The following is a 23,210-nucleotide window of genomic DNA, read 5'->3' as shown; positions in this document are numbered from 1 at the left end:
TCATTTTGGAGTAGGGCTTATATTTAAAGAAGGGCTTAATTTTGGAGTAGGGCATATTTTTGGCGTAGAGCTTCTATTTGAAGTAGGGCTTAATTTTGGAGTAGGGCTTCTTTTTGGAGTAGGGCTTATATTTGAAGTAGGGCTTATATTTGAAGTAGGGCTTATTTTTGGAGTAGGGCTTATTTTTGGAGTAGGGCTTATATTTAAAGAAGGGCTTAATTTTGGAGTAGGGCATATTTTTGGCGTAGAGCTTCTATTTGAAGTAGGGCTTAATTTTGGAGAAGGGCTTATATTTGAAGTAGGGCTTAATTTTGGAGTAGGGTTTATTTTTGGAGTAGGGTTTATTTTTGGAGTAGGGCTTATTTTTTAAGCATACTCAAAAAAGCCCCCCAAATCCTACTAGGGCTTATTTTCGGGGTAGAAAATTTGTTGGCAAATGGTCTGAACCTTTTCCCGAGTCAGATTGCATTTTTCAGATGTATCTTTTTGACTAAATTGTCAAAATTGACCTTTTTTTTTTGCAGCTTTTTCCTATCTAGTGTATATTGGTGCATATGTGTCGCCCTGGGCAAGCCAGGGGACACAGGTCGCACACCACCACACCCCACACCCCAGGTAGGCACATCAAAGCTGAACCACAAATCCTTGTTGCCTTCCTCCAGGAGTCTGATGATGCACACCAGGGGGTGGGCCAGGCGGTTGGCTCCGCCCACCAAGGAGCTCACAGCTCTGGAGGCAGGAAGTGTCAGGCAGATTAGCCCAGGCAGGGCTTGAGTAGAGAAGCAGTCGAGCTCAGGGCGAGCTTGTGTAAACAAGTTAGAGCCCAGGGAGGGCAAGTGTAAACACCTAAGTGAAAGTAAAGAGAGAGAAGTGGTAAAGGAGGAAAGCAAGTGAGGTGACAAGAAGAAAGGAAAGCCTGAGAGCCCAGCTTTGTGTAGGGCCAGAACAGCAAGGTCAGCGACGGCGGTGACTGTCCGGAGGGGGACCGTTTGGAAGTTCCTGGAAGGACCCCGTTGGCTGTGTGCCCGGTGGTCTGGAGCAGTGTTCCGAAAGACAGTCAGCACCAGGGCAGGGGCCTCTCGGACCCCGGCAAGGCTAGGAGTCGCCAAATTTGCCGAATCCGTCAGTGACGGGGACGTAAATTCCCCCAACAACCAAGTCCCGATTGAAGGCAACAGTCCAACCTGTACAACAGAGGCACCGCCACCGCCAGGGCACCAGTCTCTGAGGGCCAGCGCCTGCGGGCAAAGTGTAGTGCTCCTCCGGCCCAGCTTGAAGCCGGGGAGCGGGTTACCGGTGGGGACCCATCGCAACCATCTGTACATACAGGTGCAGGGAAGAGAGACATCACCGTCACCTGCCGGGGAAGCAAAGCAGCCGTCTGTGGGACCGTCCTACCAGCCGTTGGTTTACCGTACAAACTGTGTCACGTCTCAGGCTGAGTGAGTACCACAGTGCCGCAAGGCACAGCGCTGCCCCCGCGTCCCTGCGCCCACCAGGCCCTGCACCTCACAAGCCATCACCGGGCCCCGGGATCACCAACCCCTACCCACGGAGGGGCAACACAACACCTGGCTGCTCCCCATCACCATCCCCGGGATCCCCGCATTGAGCAGCGGTGGTGCTACACATCACCACAACCGTGGGTGGCGTCACGGACATTATCCCAACACCCCAAACAACCCCCCTTTCACTCACGCGCGAGGAGTGCCGCTCGAGGAAACCCCCGGGATCCGGCCTACGGCTCGAGCCACCACTGAGCAGCTGCCGGACCCGAGCAGAAGGGGTGAGCGCGGTGTGCTGACACCCTCCTCCCCGCCCGCGACAACTTGGCGTCACGAACAGGATCTTACCGCTCTGCCGTCTGGTAGAGGTGCGCCTTGTTACCGCCGGAGGTATCCGGCAGAAAAATTTCAGAAGCCGCCATCTTTGGCGCGAAAAGTTCCCGCTCGAGCGTCTTCTCGAGCAGTAGAGGCGCGAAGGCCAAAACCCCGCCCCGAGAGAGGAGGGGCCGGGAAAGAGCTAAGGGGGACGGAAACAAGATGTCTGCGCCCGACGGAGCCGCTGGAGGAGCGGTGGTCGCAGCCGCAGCGGCACCCGCGGATGGGAATGGGCCTGCCCAGGTCCCGGCCGTACCGGCGGGAGGTGCCGCGGCCCCCGCGCTTGCTCAGGTCATGCCGTTTTCCTTGCCCTATGCGCCCGGAGCTGCCTGGCTACCGCAGTATGACGGGAAACCGGATGCCTTACAGGCCCTCCGGAAAAAGCTTAACCCGTTGCTAGAGCTGTACCCCCTGACTGATAAGCAACGTGCAGCGATAGTGCTAGGCCAGTTAACCGGTGCGGCGGAGCAGGAAGCGGAGACCTGGGCCGAGGGGGACCGGCTCTCTGTAGCCACCATCTTTGAGAAGCTACAGACTGCCTTCGAGACCCGGACTGAAGCTGAGCTGAGGATGCAGTTTTACCAGTGCCGGCAACGAGCTGGGGATAGCATTCGGGACTATGCTCTACGTCTGCAGACCGCCCTCCGCATGCTGAAGCGGGTGAACTCTATTAATGAGGCGGATAGCAACAAGATGTTAGTGGAGCAATTTGCGCAGGGGATGAGATCCCCTGAGGATCGTAAACAACTCCGGCTGTGGGCCCTGGAACACCCTGACGTGGACTTTGCTGTGTTAAAGGAGCGGGCTATCAAAGCACTACAGCCCCCAGCTGCTGAAGTTCTGGAACCCGTCCCGTGGCCCGTCGAGACAGCTCCCGTTGTGGCGGCCCCAGCCAAACCAATCTCCTTAATACCTGCAGCCTCGAGCAGCACAGTGGAAGAACTGGCAGCCCAGGTCCGTCGCCTGGACGGAGACCTTGCCAAGATCCTTGCTGCGCTACAACCTCTGACCAGATCTCAGCCTCCAGCACAGATACAGCTTGCTGACAGTCCCGAAGATGTTCCCTGGATGCAGCGGAGAAGCGCTAACAACCCGCGGAGCAGACCTCCAATCTGCTACAAGTGCCGTAAGCCGGGCCATTATTACCGACAGTGCCCGTTAAACGAGCAACCCCTGGGGCCCCGGGCCAATCCTCAGGAGTAGAACACCGTGGCCCCCCGGACTGGCGAGACCGATATGTCGGGGCCTGCCCTATCATCCCCGTGGCTGTGGACGGCATACCAGTGATGGCTCTCTTGGACACTGGATCACAGGTAACTACCATACCGTACACGTTGTATCAGCGATATTGGGCCACCGACGAGCTGGCGCCTCCAGACAATAGTATAAATTTGATTGCCGCTAATGGACTTCCATTGACCCAGGTGGGGTATAAACAGGTGTCTATGACAGTGGGGCAAGCTGAACTGCAACACCAGGGTATGATTGTGATCATGAATGAGCCTAGTGATCATAACCCGAAAATAGTGTTGGGAACCAATGTGATGGAACACTGCATGGCTGATGTGTTGAACCTATTGCAACAGCTAGCCGCCACGGCGGCGGGGAGCCGGCAGAGGGCTGTGCAGCGTGAGATCCGCGCCCTGATGTACCGCCAGCATGTAAGCTCAACCGGAGGGGAGATTGGTGGAGTGCGAGTGATGGATGTTGCTCCATTGACTGTGCCCCCTAGGAGTGAGATGATGATCTGGTGTAGGGCAGCAGTAGGGCCTCAGGGGCGTGACTACCCTGCGATGATGGAGCCCATGCCTTCCGAGCACTGGCCCACTGTAGTAGCCGCCCGAGGGGTGGTAGATGTGAAGAAAGGGAGAGTGCCTGTGAGAGTGTTGAACTGTGGGGAGGAAGAAGTCAGGCTCCCCCGGTATGCCACCATTGCCAAGCTGCTCACCCTGGACCCTCACACTATCCAGGAAGCCAGTCCATCCCCACTCCCACCTACCACTAGCACTTCCCCACCCCAGGGGGACACAAAGGAGTGGCACCAACAGCTACATGTGGGCACTGATGATACCCCTACACATCACAGGGCAGGGGTACACAGGGTGGTGCAGGAGTACGAACAGGTTTTCAGTAAGCACCCCCTAGACTTTGGGCAGATCAAGGGGGTCCAACACCACATTCCTACGGGTGAACATCCCCCCATCAAAGAGAGGTATAGACCTATTCCCCCTGCACATTACCAGTGTGCCAAAGATATGTTGAGGAATATGAAGGAGGCAGGGGTTATTCGGGACAGTTGTAGTCCCTGGGCTGCTCCGTTGGTACTGGTCAAGAAAAAGGATGGTACCATGCAGATGTGTGTGGACTACCGGAAGATCAACCAGATAACCCATAAAGATGCCTATCCATTGCCTCGTATTGAAGAATCTTTGGCTGCACTAAGAACTGCAAACTACTTCTCGACCCTTGACCTCACCAGCGGATACTGGCAAGTGGCCGTGGCCCCAGAGGACCGGGAGAAGACCGCCTTCACCACCCCGATGGGGCTCTGCGAATTCAATAGCATGCCGTTTGGGCTGTGCAATGCCCCCGGGACCTTCCAACGGCTGATGGAGTGCTGTCTGGGACATTTAAACTTCGAGACCGTCCTGCTGTATTTGGATGATGTGATTGTTTATTCCCAGACGTATGAAGCCCATCTGGAGCACCTGGCCGAGGTGTTCGCGTCCCTTGCCAAGTACGGGATGAAGTTGAAGCCCTCAAAATGCCACCTGCTGAAACCCAGGGTGCAATATCTAGGGCATGTGGTGAGTGCAGATGGTGTCGCCCCCGACCCTGAGAAGATCACTGCCATCCAAAGCTGGCCGAGGCCCACTACAGTGAGGGAAGTAAGGCAGTTTCTGGGTCTGGTGGGGTACTATCGGCGCTTTATAAAGGGGTACACGAAGATGGCCGCCCCCATGCAAGATCTCCTCGTGGGACAGACCAAAGATGGTAAACCCGTCGGAGCCCCACTGTTGTGGGAGGACAAGCATGAGGAGTCCTTTGGCCAGCTGAAGGCGGCCCTGACCGGAGAAGAGGTCCTGGCGTATCCTGACTACGGGCGCCCATTCATCCTCCACACGGACGCCAGTAACGTGGGGCTAGGAGCGGTCCTCTCCCAGGTCCAGGATGGAAAGGAGAAGGTGATTGCCTACGCCAGCCGAAAACTCCGGCCGACCGAAAGGAACCCTGAGAACTATAGCTCTTTCAAGCTCGAGCTACTGGCGTTGGTGTGGGCTATCACGGAGCGGTTCCGGCACTATTTGGCGGCAGCAAAGTTCACCGCATTTACGGACAACAATCCGCTGACTCACCTGAACACGGCCAAGTTGGGCGTGCTGGAGCAGCGGTGGGTAGCCCGGTTAGCCAACTATGATTTCACCATAAAGTACCGAGCTGGTCGTGTCAACATCAATGCAGATGCACTCTCCCGGATGCCTCATTTGTCAGAAGAGGGGTGTGAGGATGACGACCTCGAGGAGATTGAGTTGCCTGCGTTTCACCAGCCGCCTACTGAGAGGGTACAAGTATGTCAGCAAAGGGTGGATCTGGACCCGCGGCCCAGTCAAGAGTGGCAGGACGCCCAGGACCAAGCGCCGGCTGTCCGCCTTGTCAAGACTCTGGTGGAACAAGGCGCCATGGGAATGGACCCTAGCGCTCCAGCCGAAGCCCAACGCTTGTGGAAAGAGCGAAAACGGCTCTACCTACACCAAGGGAGGCTGTGCCGTGAGCTGATCAACCCAAAAACCCATGAGAAAATATGCCAGTTGATCGTTCCTCAAGCTGAGGTCGCTACTGTCCTGCGGGCATACCATGATGGTGCTGGCCACTTCGGGTGGAAAAAGCTGGAGATGCTGTTGAGGGAGCGGTTCTATTGGAGTGGGATGCGGGAATCGGTGGAAGCCTGGTGCCGAGAGTGCGGTCCTTGTACACTGAGGAGAAAGGACGAGACTAGCCAGAGGGCACCATTACATCCCATCGTTACCCATCAGCCGCTGGAGCTGGTCGCCCTGGTGGTAGTCCCCGTTAAAGACCTAACTGGTCGAACCGCTGCTCGAGCGTTCCAGGCTTATTTCTGCCGACCCCATGGGTACCCCGAGAAGGTGCTGACAGACCAAGGCCCGGCTTTTGAAGCAGAAGTGTTTCACGAATTCTGCCAGTTGTACGGCTTAAAGAAGATTCGGACCACCCCGTACCACGCTCAAACCAACGGCATGTGCGAGAAAATGAACCACTTGGTCCTGGGACTCCTGAAGACGTTACCGCTGGAAGAACGGAACATATGGCCGGAAAAGCTACCTGACTTGGTCGACATGTACAATAACATTCCGTCCAGCTCAACGAAATGCACCCCAGCGTATTTGATGAGGGCTCGGCCTGGCCGCCTGCCGGTGGACCTGGAGATGGGGTTGGAAGCTCCGGAGGCACTCCCTTCAACGGCGGAGTGGGAAACTCGAAGGAGAGCACAGTACCGGCAAATCCAGGAGTATGTGGAGAAAAACCTCAGTCGAAGTCGAGAGCAGCAAGAGCACCGGTTCAACCAGAAGGCGCCCGCAGGTCCTTTCCAGCCAGGAGATGTGGTGCTGAAACGGAAGAGAAAAGCCCACAAGCTGGATGATCAGTGGGAGCAAGTCCCTTATGTCATACAACCCACAGAATGGGGAAATGGAAAAACTTACCAGATTAGTCGTGACCAAGGGGGCACCCTAGCCACAGTTTCCCGGGACCATCTAAAAAAATGCCCCCCAGCGCTGAAAGCAGAGGCTGAAGTACCGGTTCCTCCACCAGTGGAGAAGGCAGCAGAGGTAATCCACACTGTAATGGGTGACTTCCCAGCAAACTGGCCTACACAGAACGGCGCGGTGATCCTTCCAGTGATACTGTTCCCACAACCCGTGGATGAAGAAGTAGTGGAAGCGGTTAACCGTGAGCCAGAACCAATGCCAGTGCCCAGGGATGAACCTGCACCCAGCCCCCCTGCACCTCCGCCTGCTCCGCACTATAGCAGGGAGGAGGAACCGATTGTTCCCTCTACCCCACTATCTAGCGCCACTGACACCGGGCTCCGAAGGTCCACCCGTTCCAACCTAGGTAGACCCCCACTTAGGTACAGGGAGACCATTCTATGAGTAAAAGGGGTCCGCAAATGTAAAAGAGTGTTGTTGCTTGTTTGAAAAGTTTGAAAGTTCTGCAATGATAAGAAAAATGATGATTACCGAGTTTTCACCAGATTGTCTGTTGTGATTGAACCGGCCGGAGCCGGCACCGTTGTCCCCGTGGGGACCGTTTAAAAATGCATGGGAACTATCCATGGACAAGCCCGTGAACTTTGCGGGCAACCACAAACGTTAGTGGCTTGTAAATATGTTGGGTACCGTTACCGTTTCCGCAGGCCGCCTCCGGAGAGGCAGGTTGGAGGGAGGGCCCTGAGCAGAGCAGGCCAGGGCCCAGCCACCAAAGGAACCGGTGGCTACCCTCTGGAGGGAAGGACAGATCCCGCTCGGGTACCGTGTGCTGGACTGTGGGTCAAGGGGTGCTGCCTGGGCTTTAGGGGCAGCATCAGGGCCAGGTTACTTGGGTGGGAGAGAGCGGAAACCGTGACCGTATACCGTTGAAACGTTAAAAGTAAAATGTGCCTCCCGTCTTTGGAAGATTTATTAAAAATGTTATTTATGTTTGTTTAACCCTGTTATCCCTTTTACAGAAAAATAAAACCGGTGTAGGACGGCAGCCCGCGGACGGTCTGCGTTTTGCTAAGGGGGAATGTGTCGCCCTGGGCAAGCCAGGGGACACAGGTCGCACACCACCACACCCCACACCCCAGGTAGGCACATCAAAGCTGAACCACAAATCCTTGTTGCCTTCCTCCAGGAGTCTGATGATGCACACCAGGGGGTGGGCCAGGCGGTTGGCTCCGCCCACCAAGGAGCTCACAGCTCTGGAGGCAGGAAGTGTCAGGCAGATTAGCCCAGGCAGGGCTTGAGTAGAGAAGCAGTCGAGCTCAGGGCGAGCTTGTGTAAACAAGTTAGAGCCCAGGGAGGGCAAGTGTAAACACCTAAGTGAAAGTAAAGAGAGAGAAGTGGTAAAGGAGAAAAGCAAGTGAGGTGACAAGAAGAAAGGAAAGCCTGAGAGCCCAGCTTTGTGTAGGGCCAGAACAGCAAGGTCAGCGACGGCGGTGACTGTCCGGAGGGGGACCGTTTGGAAGTTCCTGGAAGGACCCCGTTGGCTGTGTGCCCGGTGGTCTGGAGCAGTGTTCCGAAAGACAGTCAGCACCAGGGCAGGGGCCTCTCAGACCCCGGCAAGGCTAGGAGTCGCCAAATTTGCCGAATCCGTCAGTGAAGGGGACGTAGATTCCCCCAACAACCAAGTCCCGATTGAAGGCAACAGTCCAACCTGTACAACAGAGGCACCGCCACCGCCAGGGCACCAGTCTCTGAGGGCCAGCGCCTGCGGGCAAAGTGTAGTGCTCCTCCGGCCCAGCTTGAAGCCGGGGAGCGGGTTACCGGTGGGGACCCATCGCAACCATCTGTACATACAGGTGCAGGGAAGAGAGACATCACCGTCACCTGCCGGGGAAGCAAAGCAGCCGTCTGTGGGACCGTCCTACCAGCCGTTGGTTTACCGTACAAACTGTGTCACGTCTCAGGCTGAGTGAGTACCACAGTGCCGCAAGGCACAGCGCTGCCCCCGCGTCCCTGCGCCCACCAGGCCCTGCACCTCACAAGCCATCACCGGGCCCCGGGATCACCAACCCCTACCCACGGAGGGGCAACACAACACCTGGCTGCTCCCCATCACCATCCCCGGGATCCCCGCATTGAGCAGCGGTGGTGCTACACATCACCACAACCGTGGGTGGCGTCACGGACATTATCCCAACACCCCAAACAACCCCCCTTTCACTCACGGGCGAGGAGTGCCGCTCGAGGAAACCCCCGGGATCCGGCCTACGGCTCGAGCCACCACTGAGCAGCTGCCGGACCCGAGCAGAAGGGGTGAGCGCGGTGTGCTGACACCCTCCTCCCCGCCCGCGACACATACATATCCCTTATCTGCTATGGGTGATGTGATCCAGAATGTTTGTTTTCTTAGTGACTATCACCATATTTTTAAATCTGTTTTTAAATAGATTGTTAATAAAGATTTACATTAATTTTTATTCTACTTTAGCTGTCTACTCGTGTATCTCCATATAGGTGTTTTTAAAGATATTGGTTGATATGCATGTTGGATGAAAAGGAGCAAGGAACTGACATTGCACAAAGATTATTTAGTATAAACAAAAAAAAAATAAAATAAAAATATGTTAAAGGGCAGTCCAATCACCAGGATTTTCCTATACAAACTAAAGCCAGTGCTATACTGGCACTATCAGGCTGATTCTGTACATACCTTTAGTTGTCAGCTCGGATGTATAGCTTTTGAAACACAGGCAAGTAAAGTTTGTAAAATGAGTAGCTTCTTGAATGACAGCAGCTGATAGCTGGGGTGGGTATTCATAGTTATACCCTTCCCCCGTTATTTATGCTAATTCTATTATGGAATTGTTTTACTTTGTGACTTATAGGACCTGTGCTGATGTCACACCCATGTGACCAGAAGGGGCGGGGCCTCAGCCAACATAGCTGATACCAGGGAGCAACATTATTTTTTTGTTGGCTGAGGCGCCACCGCTTCTGTTCACATGGGTATGACATCAGCACTGGTCCTTCTAGTCACAAAGTAAAATGATTGTATAATAGAATTAGCATAAGTAACAGAGGGAGGGGATAACTATGAATACCCTCTCCAGCTATCAGCTGATCGGCAGCTGCTGTCACTCAACAAGCTGCTGATTTTACAAACTTTACTTGCTTGTGTTTCAAAACCTATACATCCGAGCTGATAACTACAGGTATGTATAGAATCAGCCTGATAGTGCCAGTATAGCACTGGCTTTAGGTTATATAGGAAAATCTGAGTAATTGGTGAGTTTTAAACATTGATGACTTCCTTTCAGATGATGGCGGTCTGTCTGGATGGTTAAACAATTTATAGTTCATTTTATGAACATTGGTAATGGTTGAAATCGTCCACGTTCATCAACCTTAGTCAACTAACGACTCCTCTAAAAGTGAGTAAGTGTATACTAACAGATTTGGTACAGACTTAACTCAAGACAGCATAAAGAATGGGATAGCACAATGTACTAAAGAGAAAAAATGCTATTTAACGAGGAATAAAAGCCATTGTGAACAGTTTTGGAATATTTCCCAGCCCGGATACGTCGGGTGTGATATCCAAGTGCTCCGGAGTCACTGACGGCTTCAAGTCAAAGTTTTGTAAGATGGTAGTTAAGAAAATGAACAGTTCTATTCGGACAAGGCTTTCTCCCAAACATATTCTTTTACCTGGAGAAGAATTAAAATGTACAGTGTCACCGAAATCCACCTGTCACAACATATTCATCCAACGAAACATCAATGATAAGATATAACTCTCTCTCCATTGAGAACATAAATACTAAGACTAGACTAGTTCATGGAAATGGAGGAGGCTAGAGAGATAGCTGTCTACCATATGAACATTCTCCTGATAATGCTATAATCTTAACTGTTGCTTTTCCTTTTATCTCTGCACCCCAGTATTGGATGAGATAGTCAGGATGGACAGCAGTGTAAGGAGTAAGGAGGACAGCAGTGTTAGCAGCCTCTCCTTACTTCAGCATCCCTGATATTTCCAGTATTGGATCAGATTGACAGGGTGGACAGCAGTGTTAGCAGCCTCTCCTTACTTCAGCATCCCTGATATTTCCAGTATTGGATCAGATTGACAGGGTGGACAGCAGTGTGAACAGCCTCTCCTTACTTCAGCATCCCTGGTATTTCCAGTATTGGATCAGATTGACAGGGTGGACAGCAGTGTGAACAGCCTCTTCTTACTTCAGCATCTTTTGTATTTCCAGTATTGGATCATATTGACAGGGTGGACAGCAGTGTGAACAGCCTCTTCCTACTTCAAAATCCATGGTATTTCCAGTATTTGATCAGATTGACAGGGTGGACAGCAGTGTGAGCATCCTCTACGTATTTCAGCATCCCTGGTATTTCCAGCATTGAATCAGGTTGACAAGGTGGACAATAGTGTGAGCAGCCTAGTCTTAAGGGCCCGTTATACGCTACGATACATTTAACGATATGTCGTTGAGGTCACGTCGTAAGTGACGCACATCCGGCATCGTTTGACATATCGTAGCATGTGATAGCTACGTGCGACGGTGAACGAGCAGAAATACTCATCTTATCGGTGCTCATTGACACATCGTTCATTTTCTAAATCTCGGTCAATTCCTGGATGCAGGTTGTTCGTCGTCCCCGAGGCAGCACACATCGCTCCGTGTGACACCCCGGGGACGACGAACACAGCTTACCTGCGTCCCGCCGGCAATGAGGAAGGAAGGAGGTGGGCGGGATGTTACGTCCCACTCATCTCCGCCCCTCCGCTTCTATTGGGCGGCCGCTGTGTGATATTGCTGTGACGCCGAACGTCCCTCCCCCTTCAGGAAGTGGATGTTCGCCGCCCACAGCGAGGTCGTTTGGAAGGTAAGTACGTGTGACGGGGGTTTCCGACTTTGTGCGACACGGGCAACAAATTGCCCGTCCCGCACAAACGATGGGGGTGGGTGCGATCGCTCATGTGATCGCATGACAAATTGACATGTGTAAAGCGGGTTTTACCGCAGCATCCCTGGTATTTCCAGTATTGGATCAGATTGACAGGGTGGACAGCAGTGTGAGCAGCCTCTTCTGAACTAAGTACCCTTAGTTTCCCCAGTATTGGATCAGAAAGAAAGGATGAGCAGAGGTGTGACCATTTCCTTTAGTTATTGTTTTTTATTTGTGTTAGTTTATTTGTTATCAGGAGAGCACCTTTTCTTTTAGAGCACTTTAACTGAAATCCTAATTAGGAGAAATATGTTCCAACAGCAAATTCTCTACGGACTGAAAATTTACACTTCAAAATTCACACCATACACACAATCACTTTATATCTCAGCATACCTGCAGACAGGGGGATGAAGGCGTCATTCTTTTTAAATTCCCCATTTTCATCCAGGAAATTTTTGGGGTTGAATTCATTTGGGTACGGGAAACAGACGGGGTCTTTTAGTACCGAGGACAACATTGGAAACACATTGGTGTGCTGGAATATAAAACATTTTAGTTTAGAGGGGCTGTATGATTTGGAAACCCCATATTTAAATGCCTTATTACAGTATTCATCTTTAAAAGAGAAAGGTCCCTTTTTGGGGACCTCCATTTAAAGCCAAAGTAGACGTTGTCACCTAAGGGGTACTATGCACACTATGACATCGCAAGCCGATGGCAGCGATGCCGAGCGCGATAGTCCCCGCCCCCGTCGCAGCAGCGGTATCTTGTGATAGCTGCCGTAGCGAACGTTATCGCTACGGCAGCTTCACACGCACTTACCTGCCCTGCGACGTCGCTCTGGCCGGCGACCCGCCTCCTTCCTAAGGGGGCAGGTCGTGCGGCGTCACAGCGACGTCACACGGCAGGCGGCCAATAGAAGCGGAGGGGCAGAGATGAGCGGGACGTAAACATCCCGCCCACCTCCGTCCTTCCGCATAGTCGGCGTGAGCCGCGGTGCCGCAGGTAAGGAGATGTTCCTTGCTCCTGCAGCTTCTCATACAGCGATGTGTGCTGCCGCAGGGGAATGAGGAACAACATCGTACCGTCGCTGCAGCAAAATTATGAAAATGTCGCACACTACACCGATGATACGATTACGACGCTTTTGCGCTCATTAATCGTATCAAAAAGGATTCACATACTACGATGTCAAGAGTGACGCCGGATGTGCGCCACTTTCGATTTGACCTCACCGACATCGCAGCTGCAATGCCGTAGTGTGCAAAGTACCCCTAAGAGTGTCTATGTGAAGGATTTCTTAATGTTATGCGCACTAAAGTGCACACGTGGGAAATAACGGTAAATAAGATCTTACTTAAAACTACTACACCTGACCTACCCGGGTTCTTGTACAGACTAGAGGTCCCAGCTGCACAGTCCCCAAAGGTCCCTGCTCAGACTGTAACAAACCTAAGTTGATGACTTAGATGACCAGTCGGACCCTTGCTCCCTAAGCGGCCATCAAGAGTTCCATGTACCTCCTAAAGAATCGGGGGGAAGGTGCAGAGTAAAATAAGGTAAAACAAAAGTTATAATCTGGCAGGAGAAACAGAGTACAAACAGGATCACGTCGGACCTGCAGGGGTGTTTTGGGGGTTAATATCGTGGTGAAAAAGGGTGTTTTTTTGTACTTGATTCCAAATAAAGGATTTTTTCAGCGTTTGGCTTATTTACTTTCACTTACTGATTAGTAATGAGGGGGTCTCATAGAACCTCCTCATTACTAATCGAGGGCTTAGTGGCAGCTGTGGGTTGCCATTAACCTCTTATATTACCCCAATTACAGAGAAAAACTGTGGAGGAAAGCACATATAGGGTCTTACCCGGTAGGGTAACAGGTAAGTGTAGGAAAAACCCACTCACCTGATAGGGTTGTGCCAGTCACAACTTCTAAATTAACATAACAGAAATGGTGAATCAGCAGCAGCCACGGAGAGAGACAATAAAATTGACCCCAATTGTCACTGCACCAGGGCAATCGGGTAAAGTGCCGGGCTTGTCACATCTAACTGATGCGACAATACCGGGCAGCTGCAGGCTGCTATTTTTAAGATAGGTGGTGGCTCAATAACAATGGGCCTCCCCAGTCTGAAAATACCAGCCTCCAGCTGTCGTGCTTTATCTTGGCTGGGTATCAAAATTGAGGGTGACCACACGCCATTTTTTTTTATTATTTTTTTTTTTTTTTTTAAAAAAAGATGCATGTGCTCACTCCTATTTTGATATACAGCCAAGATAAGCATATATCTGGGGGGTGCAGCCTGTAGTCATAAGCTTTATCTGTGTTGGGTATCATAATATGGGGGGAACCTATGGGAAATATTTTATTTATTTATTTTTATACCACAGTAGAAGCACATAGCATCTGTGATTGGAACTGTCACATACGCTGTCAATCAGGGTGGGGGCACTTCTGACTGTAACCAAATCACAGACAACAGTGGGCGGGGAAAGCAGTACAATTTTTAATCGCCGGATTCTGGATCCCCATAGACTTATATGGGGACCGGAATCCTGCCTGGATCCGGATTTAAAAAACACTGGTCCACTGATCCACTGGTCCCGGTTATCTGTGAATCCGCTCATCACTAGTAGAGAGGGAAACAGACCACAGCACAGGAGGCTGTCGCATCAAATCCCAGACATGACACATTGATCTTAATGGGAACTGTGTGATCCTTTCCTGTGATTTGCATTTAATGGCACAGAATTTCCGTATTCTGAAAATCCATTGATAACTCGGAAATCCCATTACATATTACCTTTAGAATACCCACCTTTGGTATGGAGTACCCTCTGTATGTAATGTCTTCTGTTGTTTTACGTGGTAGCCCCATTGGGATCAAATCTATGAAACGTTGAATTTCATGAATGACAGCGTCAGTGAACGGCATCTGGCTCCGATCTTGAATCTTTGGGCATCGGTTCCGACCAATGACCTTCTCAATCTCATTGTGGACTTTGGCTAATAGTATCGAGAAATAATGAAAATGGATGGGTTTATCAGGTTTTTTTTTATTCGGCCTTGATACATAAGGTTTTAAGAGAAAAAATAAAACATTATTTCCGGCCTAAGCTCTGGCTGGTCTCCCCGAGATCAGTTTATCTTGTTGGTCTACTAGGCATTGCTCCGACCTGGCCAGAATCCTACTCCACACTGATGAGGGGCAATACCCCAAAACTGCTGTCTGTGGATGGATACCTGGCCTTGGTATTTCCCTTGTCATATCTTTCAACTTGTCAAAGAGTTGGATATTGACTAAAAGGGACACTTAATATGGTGGTTATGGTGGTTTCCTAAAAAAGCCACTCCTTGGCTTGGTCCTTCCCGGAGGGATATCTGGCTAGTTTCTGTGTTTAGACTCCTAACAGAGGCTCCACTGACTTTTTTGATTTGCTGATGGAAGACAGCAGAATACAATCGCTTTGTGGAGGTGATTTTGGAACCAATCAATTGTCACTAGGGTCTATGATCAATTTTTTACCGGTTGATGTTTATTGCAATAAGCACAAGCTAGTTGTGATCTGTTCATCTAGCCTCATAAACCAAGTCTTTAATATATCCTTTTACATAAAATTATATGAATTCAAGTGACTGTAAAAGTCTTAACCTACCGGTAATATCTGGGTACTTCATAAAAAGTAGTAGAGCATAGATCAGAGTTGTGCCGGTGGTCTCCACCCCAGCAAAGAAGATCTGCATAGTGCTGCACAACAAATTGGTCATATGGAATTCAGTTGTGGGATTAATATTTTCCTGTGAATAGGAACAATATTAGTTGTCTATTGTATCTTGTTATTATGTGATTATTATTCATTTTGTTATTATTACCACCTCAGTGCAGTGGCGTGGCATGGGTTGCCAGCACTCGGAGTAAGACAGTAATAATACCCCATGACTGTCCCTTTATTACAAATAATGCTATGGGAGTGTCTCTTTTAAGAGGTATTAATGTTTCTTGAGTGCCACCTCCAAGAGTGATAATGGCACTGGTTTGGTACCCCTTACGACCCCCACCAACAAAAAAATAAATTACATTTTAGACTCATCTAAAGTGAGCGACAGAATCCTACTCTCTTTATTAGGCCAGTACAGGTGGCGCACTGCAGTGATGACACTCTACCATCGGCGCCAGGGCGCTGACATCTTGTAGACTAAAGACCTACATCAACCAACAGAGAATGGTGGGGGAGTGAGTCTATAGCTCCCTGCCCTACAATAGGATCTGTAGCTGAGTTATGTTGACTCCAATATACAGTTAAAAGTAGTACCAGTAGTTCCATATACAATAAATGGTGTGGAGACTGACCATGTGCAATTCCACTCCATATAGCTAGGACTCAGCAGAACCCGGTTCTTGGATCCTAGAGGCCTTGTGGATTGCTGGGGGTTCTATAAGTCAATCCACCAGTGATCTGTAAATTATCTCCTATTGTTAGGATAGGACATAATTTAGTATTTTGGAGTGACCATTTAAAGGGAACACCTATCACCAGATTTGGCTGTAATGTGGACACGCGAGGAAAAGTTGAAGACCGCCCGCACATGTGCACTACAATACTTTGATCAGATTAAAGTGCACCTGCGCAGTACCGCACTCCCGACCTGTGTAGATGGCGTAGGACAAGTCATCCATACTAGGCTGGGTAGGAGGACGGTGATTGCTGCAGAGAGGAGGCGCCAGGCCAGATGAAGGAGGCGCAAGACCGGAGAGAGGAGGTACTGGACAAGAGAACTATGACACCTATCGGATTGGACCGCTACCTTTGTGAGTATAATAAAAGTGTTTTTTTACATTATACAGAGTGGCCTGGGCTCGAATGCTGTATATAAGAGCCCACTGGTGGTGGCCTCAGCTTATAGTGGCCAAATCTGGTGAGAGGTTCCCTTTAAGTCTTAAATATTCTGAATGGACAATATTTTCTCGCTACTCTCAACCCTAAACATTAGATTTCCCCTGTGCAAAAACAATACATTGGCTCTTTGCAGTCCTATAGCTCATCATAATTAAAGATGAGCGAACCACAGGCTTGAGGCTTGGGGTTTCGGCGCAGAAAATGATGTGAAAATCACCCTGGTGAGTATTGCGCTGTGTTGGTGTTTGAGTGATGCGCAGCATTGTGCGGCTGTGGAAAGTGTGTGATCGGCTCAAATTTGACTTACATTCTGCTTTCTTAGATGTATTGTTCGCGGAGAATTATAAAAAAAAACCCATTACACTGCCCACCCATCCGGAAATGTTTTGCTTTGAGCCATAGCAAAACACTTCCGGAGGTGGGTGACCAATGCTTTTTTTTTCTTAGAGCGCAGAATGTAAGTCAAATATGAGCAGCACAGCACAGTACTCACCAGGGTGATTTTCACGTCATTTTCCTAACCCAAATATGAAGCCTCGAGCCTGAGGTTCACTCAACTCTTATCATAATCTACAATGCCACCTTCTTTGGAGATGAAAGTGGCCCACTGACCTCTTGGACCCCTGTGCGGCTGCACAAGCTGCACCAGTGATACATCTTCCCCTGCATATACTGCTCCCTATCTCTCTATAACACACCATCAGCTGCTCCAGAATCATTAGGAACATTACACAACAGTAATGAGCAGTTATGAATTCAGGATTCAGAAGAGATAAAACACTAGAGCCTCCAGCAGCATCGTCTCTGTGTCTATCTATCTCTCTCTCACTCTGCTTCTGCTACCTCCTTCCTTTCTTTGATCCATATACTTTAGTCTCACTTTTATTTGAAAAGGTTTATTACCTAGTTTTTTACCTAATTTGACTAAAGTTTCTTATCTCACTCCTGACTTTTCTCTGTCACTATCAATGCAACCACAGAACATGGATGTCATACTTTAGCACTTTTTATAGTGACACCTCAAAGATTTCAATGTATACAGCTCAATGTCTTTACAATCTGTGCAAGAATGCTCAAAGTTTTAAAAATATTTGTCAATTTTTTGGTTCTTTTAGGTCATGGATGGTCCCTATTAAATAGGAGATTCCAAGGACCATGGTGGCACCTTCTGCAACATTGCACCTATTATATAGAAAAGTTATGCATCACAGTGATTTACCGTTTCCATTTTAATGAGAAAAGCATCAACGTAGTCCCTGGGGTTATTTTTATCTAAAGTTTTCTTGTTCATTTCCACTCTTTTTTCCACAAAGTGAAAGAGTTCTTTCATAAAGACGAAGATGTTCTGGTGTCTCCCGGGGATGAATCTCATGACTTGAGGAAACATCTCATTCAACTAAAGTAAAATAAAATTATGTTTTAAACCATAATATCAGCAGGAGTAATGATTACCTTATTTGCTTTTTATGATTGATATGGAGCAATTGATAAATTGTAGGGAATTTTCTACTTGCACCAATCCTACCTTTCCACCTCTTAGGCCTAAGACACACGGCATGAAAGCGAGTGGAATGCGATAAAACATTGCATTCCGTTTGGACCAATATTAGCCTAGGTGCCAGCACCCACGAGCAATTATTTTCTCAGCCCTATTCAGACCAAGAAAACAATCGCAGCATGCTATGATTGTAATGAGATCCTAGTTTCTCTCGCACTCACTCAAGTCTATACGGCAAGAGAAAGATCGCACTGCACTTACGGTACACCGGTGTACTGCGAGTGCAGGGCGAGAATGGCAATAGCTGGCTACGGAGGAGAGAGAAAGATAAATCCCTCCCTCCCTCCCCGCCGCAGTGCCGGCCCACCCCTCCTCAGCACCGGCCCGGCCCGCCCCTCCTCAGCACTGGCCCTCCCCTCCGCAGAGCTGGCCCGCCCCCCGCAGCTGTGGTCCGATCGCATGATCGGACCTCAGTCGCAGTGACACTCGCATGACACTCGGCTCCCGCTGTGCTGTCAGCGAGAGCCAAGTGTCATGCGAGGATCGCAGTAGTCCCCCGTGTGGCCCCAGCCTTAAAGGGAACCCCCAGCCACGAGCAGTTCTGGATGTATATTGCTAATCCCTGCCTAACAGTTCTAGCCTATAGTAGCATAGATATAGAGATCATTAGAAAAAGTATTTCTTAAGATCCTTTATGATATGCTAATAAAGCCAGTGATTAATCACAGGGGCATTAGTTCTCTTGGCTAGTCGGCCTATTTAGCATATAAGTATGCCCCTGAGGGCCCTTGTGGGCGTGCTAACATGCTAATGAATGCGCAGCATCAGAGGATGGTCACGCTCACCTCTGTGCTGCCACCACTGGTTTTTGACTCAGTGCACATGAATCAGAAAGTCTCCGGACTTCCGGTCATGCGCACTACAACAGTTTGAAGCTGGGTTGCGTACACCCAGCTTCATAGTACATATGACCGGAAGTCCGGGTCCGTTCTCATCATGTGCATTGAGCCAAAAACCAGAGATGGCAGCAGAGGTGAGAACGACTGCCAGAATAATGAGAGAGAGAGAATGTTTTAAGGCATTTTTATTACTTTCTGCAAAGTCAAAATTTTACATACACTAAGGGGTACTTTACATGCTGCGACATCGCTAGCGGTGACTGACGAACAATCCCTCCTTCAAGGGGGAGGTGCGTTCGGCGTCACCGCGACGTCATTAAGCGGCCGACCAACAGAAGCGGAGAGGCAAAGATGAGCGGGACATAACATCCCGCCCACCTCCTTCTGTGACGCCCTGGACTAGCCAGGTAGTCACAAACATAACATCACATACACCCCCTCCCCTGGATAGTCAACATCAGTCAAACAAAATCCTTGTTGCCTCCTCCAGGGTCTGATGTCCACACCAGGTGGGGCGGAGCCAGGTGGTTGGCCCCACCCACCGAGGAGTTCACAGGCCTGGAGGCGGGAAAAGCAGTTAGTTGAGTTTTGAAGTTGAAAGTGACAGGAGAGAAACTGTTAGTGTCTGGGTCGGAGCCCAGGCACTGTCAGCAAGGTCGGCAGACGGTGGTGGCCATCTGCAGGAGTTGGCGCAGGTCAGCGGAACTGTAGGACTGGGGACGGCGGTGGCCCGCCGGTAACGAGCCGGGGAGCCGATCTGAACCAAGCACAAAGGCAAGGCCATCCGACCCCGACCAGGCTAGGAGCCGCCAACAACGGTCAAATCAGAAAGTGACCGGGACCTCAGGGGTTCCCTCACACCCAAGACCCGACAGAAGGCAACCATCCACACAGTGAGGATAAAAAGCCACTGCCATTGGCTAGAGATCCAAGGGCCAGTGCCTGCGGGCAAAAGGGGCTCTTTCGGTACATACACGCCGGGGAGCGGACTACCAGTGGGAAACCATCGGAGTCAATACATTCTACAACGGTGCAGGGAAAGACAACCACCATCAACCTGTCCGGGGAGAGCAAAGACACTGCAGCCGGCTGCGGGACCCGTGGATCACCAACCCCTACCCACGGAGGGGGAACCAACATCCTAGCTGCTCCCTGCCATCGCTCCCGGGATCCCCGTCACCAGCAGCGGTGGTGCCCATTATCACCACAACCCGTGGGTGGCGTCACGAACTATCTCCCCAAAACAAACCAACCCTTTTCACTCGTGGGCGAGGAGCGCTGCTCGAGTCCCCGTTTCCGGCCCACCGCTCGAGCCACTGAGCAGCAGCAGCCCCGGACCCGAGCGTAGCGAGCGCGGCCCCTCTGCCCGCGACACTTCCTTCCGCATTTCCAGCGGGACGCAGGTAGGCGATGTTTGTCGTTCCTGCGGCTTCACACACAGCGATGTGTGGTGCTGAAGGAATGACAAACAACATTGTACCGGCAGCAGCAACGACATTATGGAATTGAGCGATGTGTCACCAATCAACGATTTTTCACGTTTTTGCGATTGGTGATTGTCGCTCCTAGGGTTTACATGCTGCGATGTCGGTAACAGTGCCGGATGTGCGTCACTAACGACGTGACCCTGACGATATATCGTTACCAATGTCGCAACGTGTAAAGCCCGCCTAAGAGTACTATGCCTTTAAACAATATGAGACAGCCCATATGATGATGTCATGTCTTTGGTAGCTTCTGATAGGTTTATTGGCAACATCTGAGTTAATTAGAGACACACCTGTGGGTGTATTTTAATGTACACCTGAAACACACGGCTTCTTTGTGTAGTATCATGGGAAAGTCAAAAGAAATCAGCCAAGATCTCAGGAAGAGAATTGTGGACTTGCACAAGACTGGTTCATCTTTGGGTGCAATTTACAGATACCGGAAGGTGCCTCATTCAGCTGCACAAACAATTGTACGCAAGTACAAGCAATAGTGTGTTTCAGATGTGCATTAAAATACATCCTTATCTATGTAAGATATGTAATTGTAAGATATGTGTAAGATATTCTGTATATTTACCTAGATATATGCAGAAAGTAATTAAAACTCTCTTTCTCTCATTCTCTCTCTATCTCATTCTTTCTTTCTCATTCTCTCTCTTGTTCACTCTTTCGTTCTCTCTCGTTCTCTCTCTCGTTTTCTCTCTCGTTCTTTCTCCCTCTCTCGTTCTCTCTCACTCATTCTCTCTCTGTCTCTCTCGCTTTCTCGTTCTCTCTCCCTCTCTCGTTCTCTCTTCCCTCTCTATCTCTCACTCTCTCATTCTCTCTCTGTCTCTCTTGCTCTCTCGTTCACTCTCCCTCTCTCGTTCTCCCTCTCTCGATCTCACTCCCTCTCTCATTCTCTCTCTCTCGTTCTCTCTCTCATTCTCTCTTTCTCTCTTGTTCTCTCTCTCTCGTTCTCTCTCGTTCTCTCTCTCTCTCGTTCTCTCTCTCTTTCTCTGTATCTCATTCTTTCTCTCTCATTCTCTCTCTCTCGTTCTCTCTCTTTCGTTCTCTCTTGTTCTCTCTCTCGTTCTCTCTCTCATTCTCTCTCTCTTTCTCGTTCTCTCTCTCGTTCTCTCTCTCATTCTCTCTCTCTTTCTCGTTCTCTCTCTCGTTCTCTCTCCTTCTCTCGTTCTCTCTTTCTCTTGTTCTCTCTCCCTCTCTCATTCTCTCTCTCTCTTGTTCTCTCTCTCTCGTTCTCTCTCTCATTCTCTCTCTCTTTCTCGTACTCTCTCGTTCTCTCTCCCTCTCTCGTTCTCACTCCCTCTCTCATTCTCTCTTTCTCTCTTGTTCTCTCTCTCTCGTTCTCTCTCGTTCTCTCTCTCTCTCGTTCTCTCTCTCTTTCTCTCTCTCTATCTCATTCTTTCTCTCTCATTCTCTCTCTCTCGTTCTCTCTCTTTCGTTCTCTCTTGTTCTCTCTCTCGTTCTCTCTCTCATTCTCTCTCTCTTTCTCGTTCTCTCTCTCGTTCTCTCTCCTTCTCTCGTTCTCTCTTTCTCTTGTTCTCTCTCCCTCTCTCATTCTCTCTCTCTCTTGTTCTCTCTCTCTCGTTCTCTCTCTCATTCTCTCTCTCTTTCTCGTACTCTCTCGTTCTCTCTCCCTCTCTCGTTCTCTCTTTCTCTTGTTCTCTCTCCCTCTCTCATTCTCTCTCTCTCTCATTCTCTCTCTTGTTCTCTCTCTCTTTCTCGTTCTCTCTCTCTTGTTCTCTCTTCCTCTCTCGTTCTCTCTTTCTCTTGTTCTCTCTCCCTCTCTCTTTCTCTTGTTCTCTCTCCCTCTCTCTTTCTCTTGTTCTCTCTCCCTCTCTCTTTCTCTTGTTCTCTCTCCCTCTCTCATTCTCTCTCGTTCTTTCTCTCTCGTTCTCTCTCTCCTTTTCTCTTTCTCGCTCTCTCTCTCTTTCTCTCTCACTCTTTTTCATAATTTTGGCTTCTAACTGTCCTAAAATGGGAAAGGTTTATTCTGATTTCATGTCAGATGGTGAGAAAAACCTGCAGATGTGTCTTTATAGAGAGCGGATGGAAACTTGTGGTTTCAAATGTATACAGGCAAATCATAAACTGGCAGTTATGAGTAATAATATGTATTTTTTTCAATATACTTTCAGCATATCGATTGCATGTCTCATTCATTTTGTAAAACAAGAAAGCCGCGGAGACACCATCACATGTTTCTCAACGCTGGCAGGAAACTAGCCAGGTCTTTCACCAGGAAGGAACAACCATGGGAAGGGCAGTCACTAGTCAAGGAAACCGCCTTTACCAAAACATGGTATCCATCCACAGACAGCTATTTCGGGGTATTTGCCCCTCATCAGTGTGGAATAGGAAACTGGCTAGTGGGAGCAATGCCTAGTAGAAGACTACATAGGTAAGGATGGTTATCCTCGGGGAGATCAACAAGCAACACTGCGGAGACACCATCACGTGTCTCACAACGCGGTGACACTAGAACAAGGATGGTGTCTCCGCGGTGTTGGATGTTGATCTCCCCGAGGTCAACCATCCTTACCTATGTATTCATTCATTTTGTAATGAATTTGTACTTTCAGTATATTTTTATTCAGCATATATACTTTGGAGTAATTTCATCTTCCATTGTCTGATCTCTGCCAATCTTGGTTTTAATACCATTTATATGTCTTTTGTGATAAATATGTTTTTAATCATGTTTTTTTCAATCAATAAAGTACACGTATTAATTTTTCCCTTTTTGTTGCCTTTTGGAACACTTTTTTGGCATATAATCCAGTGGATTGAGTCTATCCTCCAATGCACTCAAACACTTTCACAATTTTCTTTTACCATTTGCCAAAGGAGTAAAC

General features: G+C 49.5%; 1 protein-coding gene across 2 annotated transcripts in view; it reads right to left on the bottom strand.

The window, feature by feature from the left end:
• Positions 1-9,858: 9,858 nt before the first annotated feature.
• LOC142251058 (cytochrome P450 2G1-like) overlaps positions 9,859-23,210 on the bottom strand; it is a 34,385-nt gene continuing 21,033 nt past the window's right edge. For both annotated transcript variants that reach the window (XM_075323560.1, XM_075323559.1), the window contains exons 5-9: positions 17,688-17,864; positions 15,227-15,368; positions 14,389-14,576; positions 11,963-12,104; positions 9,859-10,312 (exon numbers count right to left, since the gene is read on the bottom strand). In XM_075323560.1, the coding sequence (XP_075179675.1) occupies positions 10,131-10,312; positions 11,963-12,104; positions 14,389-14,576; positions 15,227-15,368; positions 17,688-17,864 (831 nt within the window). In that variant the 3' untranslated portion in view covers positions 9,859-10,130. The remainder of the gene's footprint in view (positions 10,313-11,962; positions 12,105-14,388; positions 14,577-15,226; positions 15,369-17,687; positions 17,865-23,210) is intronic.

The sequence above is a fragment of the Anomaloglossus baeobatrachus genome, chromosome 9 (assembly GCF_048569485.1).
Source record: "Anomaloglossus baeobatrachus isolate aAnoBae1 chromosome 9, aAnoBae1.hap1, whole genome shotgun sequence".
NCBI lineage: Eukaryota > Metazoa > Chordata > Amphibia > Anura > Aromobatidae > Anomaloglossus > Anomaloglossus baeobatrachus.
This window is presented reverse-complemented; position numbering and strand designations above follow the sequence as displayed.